The 12708-nt window shown below is 61.7% G+C and overlaps 7 protein-coding genes across 7 annotated transcripts; 3 read left to right on the plus strand and 4 right to left on the minus strand.

The window, feature by feature from the left end:
- Positions 1-48: 48 nt before the first annotated feature.
- BO86DRAFT_441186 (MFS general substrate transporter) lies at positions 49-770 on the minus strand (the record flags this gene model as incomplete). Its single annotated transcript, XM_025676238.1, has 2 exons — positions 49-351; positions 414-770. The coding sequence occupies 2 exons, from the start codon at positions 768-770 to the stop codon at positions 49-51; spliced, it is 660 nt and encodes a 219-aa protein (XP_025523030.1).
- A 754-nt stretch (positions 771-1524) lies between these two features.
- Positions 1525-2682, plus strand: BO86DRAFT_323924 (glycoside hydrolase family 88/105 protein; the record flags this gene model as incomplete). The annotated part of the gene is made up of 1 exon (XM_025668448.1): positions 1525-2682. One exon carries the CDS (start codon positions 1525-1527, stop codon positions 2680-2682), a length of 1158 nt encoding a protein of 385 aa, XP_025523031.1.
- A 112-nt stretch (positions 2683-2794) lies between these two features.
- Positions 2795-4543, minus strand: BO86DRAFT_371300 (aldehyde dehydrogenase family protein; the record flags this gene model as incomplete). The annotated part of the gene is made up of 4 exons (XM_025670314.1): positions 4496-4543; positions 3663-4444; positions 3527-3554; positions 2795-3427 (listed from the first exon to the last, which is right to left on the minus strand). Exons 1-4 carry the CDS (start codon positions 4511-4513, stop codon positions 2795-2797), a joined length of 1461 nt encoding a protein of 486 aa, XP_025523032.1. The 5' UTR covers positions 4514-4543.
- A 632-nt stretch (positions 4544-5175) lies between these two features.
- On the plus strand, positions 5176-7499 carry BO86DRAFT_441203 (putative MFS alpha-glucoside transporter; the record flags this gene model as incomplete). Its single annotated transcript, XM_025676239.1, has 2 exons — positions 5176-5361; positions 5460-7499. 2 exons carry the CDS (start codon positions 5176-5178, stop codon positions 7017-7019), a joined length of 1746 nt encoding a protein of 581 aa, XP_025523033.1. The 3' UTR covers positions 7020-7499.
- On the plus strand, positions 7500-9028 carry BO86DRAFT_226287 (MDR family NADP-dependent oxidoreductase). Its single transcript, XM_025666962.1, has one exon. It carries the CDS (start codon positions 7791-7793, stop codon positions 8823-8825), a length of 1035 nt encoding a protein of 344 aa, XP_025523034.1. The 5' UTR covers positions 7500-7790; the 3' UTR covers positions 8826-9028.
- Positions 8994-10220, minus strand: BO86DRAFT_323941 (cytochrome and DOMON domain-containing protein; the record flags this gene model as incomplete). Its single annotated transcript, XM_025668450.1, has 1 exon — positions 8994-10220. A coding segment is annotated over one exon (1227 nt), but the record flags the coding sequence as incomplete, so codon positions are not given.
- Positions 10221-11852: 1632 nt separating this feature from the next.
- Positions 11853-12482, minus strand: BO86DRAFT_323890 (GNAT family N-acetyltransferase; the record flags this gene model as incomplete). The annotated part of the gene is made up of 1 exon (XM_025668446.1): positions 11853-12482. The coding sequence occupies one exon, from the start codon at positions 12480-12482 to the stop codon at positions 11853-11855; it is 630 nt and encodes a 209-aa protein (XP_025523036.1).
- Positions 12483-12708: the final 226 nt, after the last annotated feature.

A 12708-nucleotide genomic window follows, 5' to 3' on the forward strand; every position in this document is an offset into this window, starting at 1 on the left:
TATTTTGAGAAGAAGGGGTGGGGTTAAGAAGCAGCTGAGGGTGAAGGGTTAGGGCTGGGTCAGGCGGGCATACCAATACGTGACAGTGGCCGCCTGCTCCTCCCGCTTATACCACATACTGGACAGCAGCACAAACGTGGGCTGGCAGGCGGCCTCGAAGATGCCCAGCAGGGTGCGCACGGCCACGAGCCCGGCGAAGTTCTTGCACGCGGCGTGCAGCGCCAGGATGGTGCCCCACAGGATGATGTTGACGCCCAGGTACTTGGCGATGCGCACGCGCTGGATGATCCAGTTGGTCGGGTACTCGACGATCAGGACGGCGATGTAGATGCAGGTCGTGAGCCAGGAGTACTGTCAGTCCCCCAAAGTCAGTCAACCAACACCACGATCATCTTGACCGGAAAAGAGCCCACCTCCTGCCCCTTCATCCCCGTGTCCGTGCGGATCCCCATGATCGACGCAAACGACATGGTCCCCTTGTCCAGCGCCTGCAGGAAGTACGTCAGGATCATGACCACCAGCACGCGCCGGTCGATCATGCGCCGCAGCCGCCGGCTGGTCGCCTCGTCGACCTCGACTGCCCCGCGCGCCGCGTACGCCGCGATCTCCTCGTCCACGCGGGCGGCGTCCACCCCCAGCCCTTTCTTGAGGGACCCGTCCGTCGGGGAGAGTACCCGCTCGACGTGGGCGGTGGCGGTGGCATGGGCAGCCTTGTCGTCCTCCTTTGGGGCGGGGTGCGACGGGGTGGTGTCGGTGATGTTCTCCGCCATGGTGTGCGGATGGGGTGGGACTCGATATGGTGGGGGGAATGAATCAAGGGGGTTAGGGGGTGCAAGGGGACGCAGGGCTTTTTATTTGATACGGGGGTAGGGCAACACCTGCAGGGCAATGTGACCGTGACCGTGACCGTGACCGTTGCCATCTCGTTTATGTTTGCTTGGCCAATCCTTCGCGGGGGGTGAATTTCACGCCAATGAGAGGGGGGTGTAAGTATGGTGGTGTGAGGCGAATAACCATGTAATTCATGGGTTGATGCATCTCGCTTAGGGTTGGTGCAGTGATTACGAAGTACTCTGGGGTCTGTCTATTTTACCCCATGGGACAACCACAATACGCGGGGGCGGGTCAAGCCGCTTCCAGTTTGCAAATTAACCGGCGGGAGGGAATTGACCCGAGAACGCGGGGGAAAAGTCTTGGAACTGGAGCTTCGCTTGGAGGGCAGCTGCAGGAGGGCGCCAATCGCTGTTTGGTGTAGAGGAGGGGTTGGACTTGGCTGGGAGCGTGTTCGGGAGTCTCTGACCCGAATATCAACATGACGAGATGGCGGGGGAAGACAATCAGGAAGAAGCTGGAGCTGGCCAGCTAGTAGCGACTTGATAGTACTTCTATCTGCTCCCAAGTGTCTTCTTCCCTTCCTCCTTGCCTTCCTCCCTCCTTTTCTCCCTCTTTTTCTCTCCTTCTACACAAGACCAACCCAACCCAACCCTAACTCACCTCCACCACCACCAAACACAACCCACCAAAATGCCCCCCCTCGCCCCCCTCGCCCCCCTCGCCCCCCCCGCAATCCGCAGCAAAATCGACCTCCTCATCACGAACCTCATCAACATCCACGACCCGACCGGCGAATTCCTCCTCCACCTCCCCGACGGGCGGATCATCGACACCAAATCCTGGCACGGGTGGGAATGGACGCACGGGGTGGGCCTCTACGGGATCTGGAAATACTACGAGCTCACCGGGTCCGCCACGCACCTGCGCATCATCCAGGACTGGTTCGCGGCGCGGTTCGCCGAGGGCGGCACGACCAAGAACATCAACACGATGGCCGTGTTCCTGTCGCTGGCGCACCTCTACGAGACCACGCGCGACGTCACCTACCTGCCCTGGCTGGACGCCTGGGCCGAGTGGGCGATGCACGAGCTGCCGCGCACGCGCCACGGCGGCCTGCAGCACATCACCTACCTGACCGAGAACCGCGGGCAGCTGTGGGACGACACGCTGATGATGACCGTCCTGCCGCTCGCCAAGATCGGGCGGCTGCTGGGCCGCCCCGCGTATGTGGCCGAGGCCAAGCGCCAGTGCTTGCTGCATGTCCAGTATCTGTTTGATGCGCGGACGGGGCTGTTTTTCCATGGGTGGCAGTTTGCCACCGCAACCGACGGAAACGACGAGAACGACGACGCACAGGTGGGGGGCCATCATTTCGCCGAGGCGCGCTGGGCGAGAGGGAATAGCTGGATTACCATGGTGATTCCCGAGATTGTCGAGTTGCTGGAGCTCGAGGAGCATGACCCGATTCGTGTGCATCTGCTGAGCGTGCTGGAGGCGCAGTGCGCGGCCCTCCGGAGGTTGCAGGAGGCGGACGGATTCTGGCATACGTTGCTGGATCATAAGGATTCCTACGTCGAGGCTTCGGCGACGGCTGGCTTCGCGTACGGGATTCTCAAGGCCGTGCGGAAGAGGTATCTCGGGCAGGAGTACCGCGAGATGGCGGAGCGCGCGATCCAGGCCGTGGTTGGGGCGGTGGATGCGCAGGGCGAGCTCCAGAATACCAGCTTTGGCACCGGGATGGGCGACAGTCTGCAGTTCTACAAGGAGATCCCCCGCACGGCGATGCCGTACGGGCAGGCGATGGCGATCATGGCGTTGGGGGAGTATCTGCGGGGGATTTCGTATTAGGGTTTTTTTTTTAGGTATAGAGGCGTGCGAGGTAGTATAGATGTATATAGATTCAACACCGGTCCTTCACGTTCGTGACCCCTGTCGTCCATGGTATTCTCCGGCCGTCAAGCTACAGCTGACTCTTCAGCCACAAGGTCTGCGAATTGCACCACCCCACCAGCCCATGCACCCCCCACTCCGTGCCCATGCCGCTGGCCTTGTGCCCGCCGAACGGCACGTGGGGCGCGACGTCGAAGTGCGAGTTCACCCACACCGAGCCGGCCTGCAGCTGGTCGACGATGCGGCGCGCGCGGCCCAGGTCGCGGCTCCAGACCGAGGCGCTCAGCGCGTAGTCGGAGGCGTTGGCGCGGGCGACCACGTCCGCCTCGTCCGACCACCGGAGCAAGGGCAGGATCGGCGCGAAGGGCTCCTCCTGCACGACGCGCGAGGTCTCGGGCGGGTTGTCCACGAGGGTCGGCGCGATGAAGAACCCCTTGTCGAGGTTGGCGGGCACCTCGCCGGCCGCCAGCGTCCGCAGGCCGGCCGCCTGCGTCGCCGCCAGCAGGTCGCTGGCCTTGTCGAACTGCATGCGGTTCTGCACGGGGCCGAAGAAGGTGGCCGGGTCGGTGCCGTCGCCGACGGGGAGGCTGCGCACGAAGGCGACCAGCTTGTCGCGGAACTCGTCGTAGATGCTCGCGTGCACGTACAGCCGCTTGATCGTCATGCAGATCTGCGAGGAGCAGAGGAAGGCGATGATGCCGATCTGGGGGGGGGGGGGGGGGGGGGGGGGGGGGGGATCGTCGCTCGTCAGCATTGCCAGTGAACCAAGATATCAGACAACCCCACTCCACCCGCGCTCCACAGCCGAGTCCACAACCACGATCCGGTGTCTGCTTTTTGAGACAGCGTCCCACAATCACCGGAACTACTCCGCACGCCGTTCACGTTTATTGTGTTTTGTGAGGGGAAAGGGCAAGGAACAGGGACCCGGAAAACACACCTTCTGCACCACCGCATCCACATCAACATCCCCACACACAATCGCGGCATCATTCCCGCCCAACTCCAACGTCACCCGCTTCAACCCCCTGGCACAGCCCTCCATCACCTTGCGGCCGGTGGCACTCGACCCGGTAAAACTGATCTTCAGAATCCCCGGATGCGCCGTCATCCAGGGCCCCAACTCCTCCCCGCCACTCAGCACCTGCACGACCCCCGGCGGGAACACCTGGGCAGCCAGCTCGCCCAGCTTCAGCGCGCAGTACGGCGTGTACGGACTGGGCTTGACAATCACCACATTCCCCGTGACCAGGGCGGGCACGATCTTGCCCACGGCCAGCAGCACGGGAAAGTTCCAGGGGACGATGGCGCCGCACACGCCGATGGGCACGTAGCGCTGGACGATCTGGCGGTCGGGCGTGTCTTCGAGGGTCGTGACCGGTAGCTCGAGGGTCGGGATGCTGCGCGTCCAGGTGATGGCCATCTCGACTTCGATCTGCGCCTGGCTGAGCGGCTTCCCCTGCTCTTGGGTGAGCAGGGCGATCAGGGACGGTTTGTGGGTTTCGAGGAGCGCGGCGTAGCGGGTGAGGAGGGCGCGGCGGGTCGCGAGCGGGGTGCGCGACCATGCTGGGAAGGCGGATTGTGCGGCGACAACGGCGGCGTCGAGGTCGCTTGGGCGGGAGATCGGGACTTCCGGGTTCGGGAGGCCGGTGGTTGGGTTGGTGCTGTGGCGCGTGGTTGGGGTGGTGGTGTGTTCGTTGTTGATGATGTTGTAGAATTTCTGGGGGGGAGGGTTAGTTAGGGTTGGGTTGGGGAGCGGGAGGGAGATTACGGTGGTGTCGAGCGCCATTGTGGTGGTTGGTACTGTAGTACTGTTCAGTCCTTGTTTCTCAAATTATGGTTGCAGGAGGACGTAAATTGCTGAAAGGTGACCGAGCAGGGAGGAATGCTCAGTCTTTATACCCTCTCTCGGTTCAGCACTGCCCACAAGCCGAGCACACTCGTATACGGGATAAGCCTGCGATGCACGACCAGCTTACCCGTGTTGGACGAAGATTTGCCTTGCGGCTTGAATAGTCGTACAGCTCGGCTGCCGCAAGCGTCCGTCATTGGACAAAATTGGTAAAATTGGGTAAAATTGGAGGCACGCCTCGCTTTGACTTTACGGATCGGCACGTGCGGGGTTACAGTGGTTTTGGTCAAGTTAAGTTATTCTGTCGAGCTTGGAGTCAATGGCTTGCTTGTCCGACTGCTTGTAGACTAGTATCTATGAGTATCATCCCAGCGTGACCGTGACCGTGACTCTCGAAAAACTACACGATCCAAAGCCACTTACTCCGCCCTTGGCTTCGTCTCCAAGGTCCATCGGCCAAGACGGCCCCAAGACGGCCAAGACAATGGCGGCAACTGAGGATGAAAACTGCTGTCGGCGGTCTGCCCTTGCTCGGTCTTCTCGTCCTCCCAAAATCTCCAAAATCTCCAGAATCTGCCCAATTGCGATAAACAGGCAAGATGAAGGACAAAGACGAGATCGTCATCCAGGCCATTCCAACAGCCTCGCTGCAGGAAGCCGAAACCTCGCAGGAGTTCCTCGCGGCGGAGCATGCGCTGACCTTCTGGCCCGCTCTGCGACAGCACTGGCCAACCGTGGCGTGGGCATTATTCATGAATCTGGTACGCTCAGCCTCGATGATTCCGGTGATATACTGACATACAATCAATAGGCGACGATCCTGAAAGGAATTGTACGTCACCCACCAACTACTTCACGACGAAGAACTAACCGACTCGACTAGGATGGCGGCGTGGTCAAAGGCCTAGTCGGACTGGACGTCTTCAAGCGGAACTACGGCTACGAGCACGAGGGCCGCTACATTCTGGCCGCGCGCTGGCTGTCGGCCTTCAACTACGCCAACCTGCTGGGGGCCATCGTGGGGGCGCTGTTCGCCGGCCTGGCCTACGACCGCTTCGGGCCGCGCCTCGTGCTCACGGGCTGCTCATGCCTGTCGATCGGCGTCATCTTCGTGCAGTTCTTCAGCCAGACGCCCGCGCAGCTGTTCGCGGGCGAGCTGGTCAACGGCTGCGTCATCGCCTTCTACCCCATCTGCGCCTCCGCGTACGTCGGCGAGGTGACCCCGCTGCCGCTGCGCGGGTTCGCCGCGACCATGACCAACCTCGCCTTCTCCATCGGCTCGCTGATCGCCTCGGGCATCCTGAAGGGGACGGCCGCCCTCGCCAGCGACTGGTCCTACCGCATCCCCATCGCCACGCAATGGGCCCTGCCGGGCATCATGCTGGCCCTGGTCCCCTTCTGCCCGGACCCCCCCTACTGGCTGTGCCGGAAGGGCCGCCCCGAGGCCGCCGCCGCGTCGCTGCGCCGCCTCACCGTGCGCGGGGGCGCCGTCGGGCCCCGCCTCGCCCACATCCAGGAGACCCTGCGCCTGGAGGCCAGCTTCCAGCCCACGACCACCCGCCGTCTGGAGTGCCTGCGCGGCGCCAACCGCCGCCGCCTCCTGATCTGCGTCATGGCCTACAGCATGCAAGCCTTCACGGGCAACGTCTTCTTCATCAACTACGCGGTGCACTTCATGGAGACCGCCGGGCTGAACGCGTCGCACGCCTTCTCGATGAACCTCGGGCTGAGCGCGCTCGGCCTGCTGGGCACGGTGCTCTCGTGGCCCCTCTTGTCCTACGTCGGCCGCCGCACGATGTATCTGACGGGCTGCTCGGCGCTGGCGCTGACGCAGCTGCTGATCGGCGTGCTGGACGTCGTCCCCCGCAGCACCGGCACGGTCTGGGCGCAGTGCGCGCTCATGCTGGCCTGCACGCTCGTGTACGACGTCAGCCTGGGCCCCTTCTGCTATGTGCTGCTGGCCGAGGTCTCGTCGATGCGGCTGCGCGGCGTCACCATCGGCCTGGCCACCGTCAGCTGCTTCGTGTGGTCGGTCGTCTTCGCCGTCGCCATCCCCTACGCCATGGACGCCGACGAGGCCGACTGGCGCGGCAAGCTGGGGTTCCTGTTCGCGGGCACCAGTCTCGTCTGCGCCGCCATGTGTTTCTGGTGGCTGCCCGAGACGCAGGGGCGCACCTTCGAGGAGCTGGACGCGATGTTTGAGCAGGGGGTGCGCAGTCGACGGTTTCGGCGGTGCGTGGTGGTCATTGGGGAGGAGGGGAGGGGAAGAGTGGTGGTGGCGATGCGGGAGGAGGGCGTGGTGGGGAGCGTCGAGGGGAGCGTCGAGGGGGGCGTCGAGGGGAGCACCGAGGCAGTAGGCGTTGGGAGATGTGTTGAGGATGGGCAGTTGCAGTGCACGGAAAAGAACAACAGAGAAGCATTCCAGGTCGGTGCAAGAGCCTAAAGAGGGAAAAGCCGAGGCAGTGCAGAAAAACAGGCGAGGCGAGGCGATTAATAATCTAGTCCCGTTTCGGGAAAGGCTGCAGAAGGCGAAAATTTGAGTGCTGACGGCTGACTCAGCCGCCCCTTGTGCAGAGATGCAGAAATGCAAAATGCAGCCTGGAGGACTGCACCGTCTCGAGTCATGAACCATCCCGGAAACTCAATATACTTTGCGTTGCCCCATTTCTGCTCTGCGTCACCCTGCTCAGTAATCATGACTTCATGGCTCGCGCCCACCGTTTCCTCTGGTGGCGGCAGAACTGCCGCATTGCCTCGACCTTTGAATCCGCGCAGCCACTGCACTGCATAACTCCCGGTCATCCACCCTTCGCGACCACCGACCTGCCCCATCCGGCCCGGTATCGACACCCTGAAGAAGCAGCTGCCCCGAATTTCCTCCGTCTGGAAACTCTGCCAGCTCCACTCGCCCGCCGTGCCGTGGTTCGCGTCTCCGCCGCCTGCGAATGGTCGTGACGAGGACGGTTGGGCAACTCCCTCCCACCCCCCGGGGCCCTCGCTGTATTTGGCAGGTACCTAGGCAAACCTTGAAGCCAGTCTCTCGAGAAGCTTCTTCGACGTCGTTGGGGGTAGCTTCGTCAGCAACTGCGCTGCTTGATAATCGACCCTGGGGGGGCGTGGCCCCACTGGGAGCAGTCGTATAAAGGTGGTTCGGCCGCTGCTGTCACCTCACTGACACAACCCCCTCCAAACCAAACACATCCACACATACACCATGTCTGAGAACAAGGCCCTCATCTTCAAGGAAGTCCCCACGGGCTATCCTGTCCCCGGACAGCACATTGGCCTGGAGCCGGTCTCCTACGACGCCAACGCCGCCGCCCCCGAGAACGGCATCTTCGTGCAGTCGCTCTACGCCAGCTTCGACCCCTACATGCGCGGCCGCATGCGCCCGGCCGAGGTCAAGTCGTACTCGCCGGCCATGGCGCTGGGCCAGCCCATCGACAGCGCGGTCATCGGCAAGGTGCTGCGCTCCAACAACCCTTCATACCAAGAGGGCGACCTGATCCAGGGCTACCTCCCGATCCAGTCGTACATCTCCGTGGGCGCGGAGCGGCTGCCGTACGTCAAGAAGCTGGAGAACCCGCTGGGCATCGAGGACATCCGGGTGTTCATCGGGGCGCTGGGCATGCCGGGCTTGACGGCGTACTCGTCGCTGTACGAGATCGGGCAGCCCAAGAAGGGGGAGACGATCTTCGTGTCGGCGGCCAGCGGCGCCGTGGGTCAGCTGGTCGGCCAGCTGGCCAAGCACGAGGGCCTGACGGTCATCGGCAGCGTGGGCTCCGACGAGAAGCTCGAGTACATCACCAAGGAGCTGGGCTTCCACGGCGGCTTCAACTACAAGAAGGAGAAGCCGGCGGACGCGCTCAAGCGCCTGGCGCCCAACGGTATCGACATCTACTACGAGAACGTCGGCGGCGAGCACCTCGAGGCCGCCCTGGAGGCGATCAACAACTTCGGCCGCGTGGTGGTGTGCGGCATGATCTCCGTGTACAACGGCACCCCCTACCCGATCAGCAACATCTCGTACGTGCTGACCAAGCGGCTGACCATGCGGGGATTCATCGTCAACGACCCCGGCATGGGCGACAAGTACACCAAGGAGCACCAGGAGAAGGTGCAGCAGTGGATCAAGGAGGGGTCGTTCAAGGCGCTGACGCACGAGACGGTGGGGATCGAGAACGCGGCCGAGGGCCTGGTGGGCATCTTTTACGGCAAGAACAAGGGCAAGGCCGTGTTGAAGTTTTAAGCCTGGCCCTGTCGATTGTATATCTTGACCTCCCTATACCATGATTGAACATAAGACCCGAATGAACTAAACATTAATATTTCACCTCTTTTTTCCATCTTTCCAAGCGCAATCAATCTCTCCCAACCCTCCAAAGACACCATCAAAGACACCCTCCCTCCCAAGCACCTAAATCTTCTCCCGATGCCCGTTCTCCCCCTCGCCCTTCATCCCCCTCTCCCCTCCCTCCCCCTTACCTTGACCCCGCCGACCAAACACCTTCGTCTTCCCCCAAACCACCCCAACCACATACCCCACAAAAACCACCCCCGCCACCACCGAATACACCACCACCGCCGCAACCGGCACATTCCTGCTCCCGACACCCCCCATGCCCCGTCCCGCCAGCCCAAACCCCAATCCCCCATTCACCATCCCCAGGATAATGGCCCCCCGCCCCACCCAGCGATGCACATACCCGAACACACTCTTTGCAGCCTCGCGCTTCCAATGCCGATGCTGGAGGTAGCCTGCCACCGGCTGGAAGAGGACCAGCACGCCGACGAGGATGAGTCCGATGACGGGGTGCGCGTGCTTGAGGGTGGAGACTGTCGTGGCTAGGTAGACCCCCGTCCCCAGGCCGGTGATAACCAGAGCGAGGGTGAAGAGTTGGAGCGGGGCGTGGCGGGTTGCGATGTTGTATTGGACGCCGAGGGGGATGGGGAGGGCGAAGAGGGGGAAGCCGAGGAGGAAGGCGGTGGCCATGAGGGTGCCGTGGACGATGAGGATGGCTCGGGTCTTTGTTTGCGGGTGGGTGTCGTTTCCTGTTTGCGGGGTGGGGGGTTGGGTCGAGGTGAGGGCGAAGGGGTTGAGGTCGGTGCTGTTGTTTTCCGCGGCCGAGAACTGGGCGTGGCTGAGGTCGAGGGTCGTGCTGCCCATGTCGCTGTGGATGGTGAGGGTCTCTTGCACGGACGAGGAGTTGAGGGCGCGGCCGGTGTGGTAGGCCCAGATAAAGGGGGCGGCCGTGGAGGCCGGGGCGTAGCTGGTGTCGGAGGGGGCGGCCCAGCTGGCCAGACAGTTCGTGCACTGGATGTTGGCTTCGATGGTGTCGTCGGTGACGCTGCTGCTGGGGAGGAGGGTGGCGTGGGCGAGATCGGTGTACTGTGGCTCGATGTGTCCGCGCCCTAACCGTGGGGACAGGGTCAGGTTCGTGCCCGAGGCGTCGGTGTAGACGACCAAGATGTTGGCCCCCGCCATGCGGCTGCCCTGGCCCAGCGCCACCCATTGCAGCGTGCGCGGCGCCCGGATCTGCAGGTAGATCGGTCCCGCGTTGTGCTGGGTGGTCGTGTCTGGGACGGTGACGCTGTAGGTCAGGTTCGGGTGGGTGGTGGAGGGGGTGAAGCTTGCGATGTTGGCCGTTGCTAGGGGGGCTGTCTCGGTACTTTGTTAGGACTGTGCGGTTGTGTGGTAGAGTATAGCAGGCTGGGGAGGGAACGCACCTAGCCCCAGAACGGTCTGGAGAAGTCGAAATGCCCGCATTGTAGACTGGCGACGGAGACGGTGACACGAGTTGGCGGGCATTCACTTACCCACGGGGGTAGGGTAGGGCAGCGCAGCGCAGGGCAGGCCAGCGTCCTTTATATCCATCCAGCGGTCAAGTTTCATTGGGGCTGGCCCTGTCTTGGCTGCTGGCTCTGGACGTGCAGTGCAAACCAATTATCGAAGGCATGGGGGTCGATCCTCGTCGTATCGAACCTGTCTCACCCGGAACGTGATTCCCCCGTCCGTCTAATCTGGGCAACGCACTCCCAGACGGTATCTGTCCTCCTTCCTTTTACGAACGCCAATTTCAATTGTCGCGCACCAATCTGCGTACCGCAGATGGGAGATTACAATCCTCCCTTGGCTCACTCGTCGTGGAGGAAGGGCTGACACTGACAGCGTCCAATTCCCGGCCGACGTCCCCTTGCGCGCGCCCTTGCATTAGGGTTCTTGGGGGCTTGCCCATCTTTCTCCGATTACGTCGCCCGGTCGGGTGCCCTCAGTGAGGGGAGGATTTGCCGGGCAAGGGGGATGGATGGTGTTTTGGACGAGGGATACGGGAAATGAAGTCACGATCTTTGTTGGTGGGGAGATTCAATCAAAGAACCGCCAAGCTGGGACAAAGGACGTGGGTTGGTTGGGTCTGGGTCTGTGGTTCAATAAAAAAAAGCATTGATGCATTGATTGATGTATTGATAGTACCGTAGTACTTCGCAATGGTGCGCCCCCGCTGGGATCTGCAGCTAGGCCGGTTTGGGGAGGCCCGGAATGGATCCGTCGGTGCTTGTGTTGTGTTGGTGTTGCCGCTTCTTCCTAGGCTTCCATCGTCTGCCCACATCTTATTGACTAGCTGTGGATGGAAGTAATCGGCGCCACCTTATTGCTAGGCTAGGGTCTGAAGGACTCCTCGATCGAAGCAAGTGCATGATGTCATATGCGAGACTCTGCAAGATCCTGGGATAATACGAGAATTCCCTCGTCACCTTCTCCGTGAGGAATCACTCCCATGGTTGCAGGCTCAATGGCCTTGAAGCTGGTGGCCCGTCAGCTGGATCGATCAACACAAGGACATCGTGGTTGATATCCCCAAACCCACGGTCGCAACCCGCTATTAATATCATTAAGTCTCATGCGAAGTGATCATCTGCACATGGCGGGGGTCTGACAATTAACGGCCAACGTGGGCGTCGAGATCGCTAACGGCACCGCGTCATGTCTCTATTGTGTGTCTACACAAAGGTTGCATCGAGGTCTACCACGTCTCCTTCCACCATTTTCCAACCCATGAAACTCATTCTGCCTAGCAAGCAGAGAATTTGGGTTTCCGACGCAGAAAAGCGTGCGTGGATACGAATCCCAAGCCCTTGGCGCATAGCGCACAAAACCTCCCTTCTGTCACTCACGCCCGAACCCATCTCCCCGACGTCAAACCACCCCCCCCTCCCCGCAAAGATACACACAGCCTCAATCCTCACCACACACACCATTCCTACCACACCGTCTACCTCACAGAGCCTCCCGCCGCACCTCCTTCCGCATAAACACCTCCCACAGCCAAATCACCTCCCCGTCCACACTCCGCTCCTCGTACCGCGGCTCCTCCTTCCACCCGACGTACCCGGCCTTCTCATACCACTCCTGGATGCTGAACGCGGGCATGGGCTGGCCCATGCGCGCCCAGATCCCGCGCCACTCGCGCCCCGCCTGGTACAGGTACTTCTTGCTCAGCGCCGTCAGCGCGATGCATTGGCAGGCCGGCTCGCGGGCTGCCTGCTCCTCGATCAGCTGCAGCGCGTGGCGGCCCACTCCTGCGGAGCGGTACTCGGGTAGAAGGAAGAAGGTCTGCAGGGCGAGGATGGATCGGTCGGCCCGCGCGAGGTCTGGGTCCGGGGGGTCGCTGTAGGCGTCGAGGGAGATGTGGCCGGCGCGGATGGTGTTCTTCTGAGATTTAGGGCTGGGGCTGGGAACGACAATCCAGAAGAAGTTCTTCAGGCCTTCGGATTGTTTGGCGTGCCATTGCGCGAGGGTGGTCGGGTGGTGGTCCCAGCCGCAGAGGGTGCGTTGGCGGTGGAGTTCGGTGTGTTGTGCTGGGTCGTTGAGGTTGATGCGCTCGAGGGTGCAGGGTGGGATTGGCATCGTGTTGGCTTGTGGGATGGAGGATAGGCTGGGGTTCTGACGCTGGTTGTATATTGTGTTGGGATACGTGCCCGGGTACCACGAATTGGTGGTTAGATGTAGCTTCTAGACTAGGGCGGACAGTTTATATATAGACCAATCCGATATCGTTGCTCTTATTGTGCCAAGAGCGAAATGGCGTGATTCGCAGCTTCAACTAACTCTAGGCAAACATCGCATTGGAAAT

The sequence above is a fragment of the Aspergillus japonicus genome (assembly GCF_003184785.1).
Source record: "Aspergillus japonicus CBS 114.51 unplaced genomic scaffold BO86scaffold_79, whole genome shotgun sequence".
In the NCBI taxonomy this organism is placed as follows: Eukaryota; Fungi; Ascomycota; class Eurotiomycetes; order Eurotiales; family Aspergillaceae; genus Aspergillus; species Aspergillus japonicus.

What these genes read in the sequence shown, in the direction of transcription:
- BO86DRAFT_226287 (XM_025666962.1), top strand. Translation starts at nt 7,791, where the DNA reads ATGTCTGAGAACAAGGCCCTCATCTTCAAGGAAGTCCCCACGGGCTAT.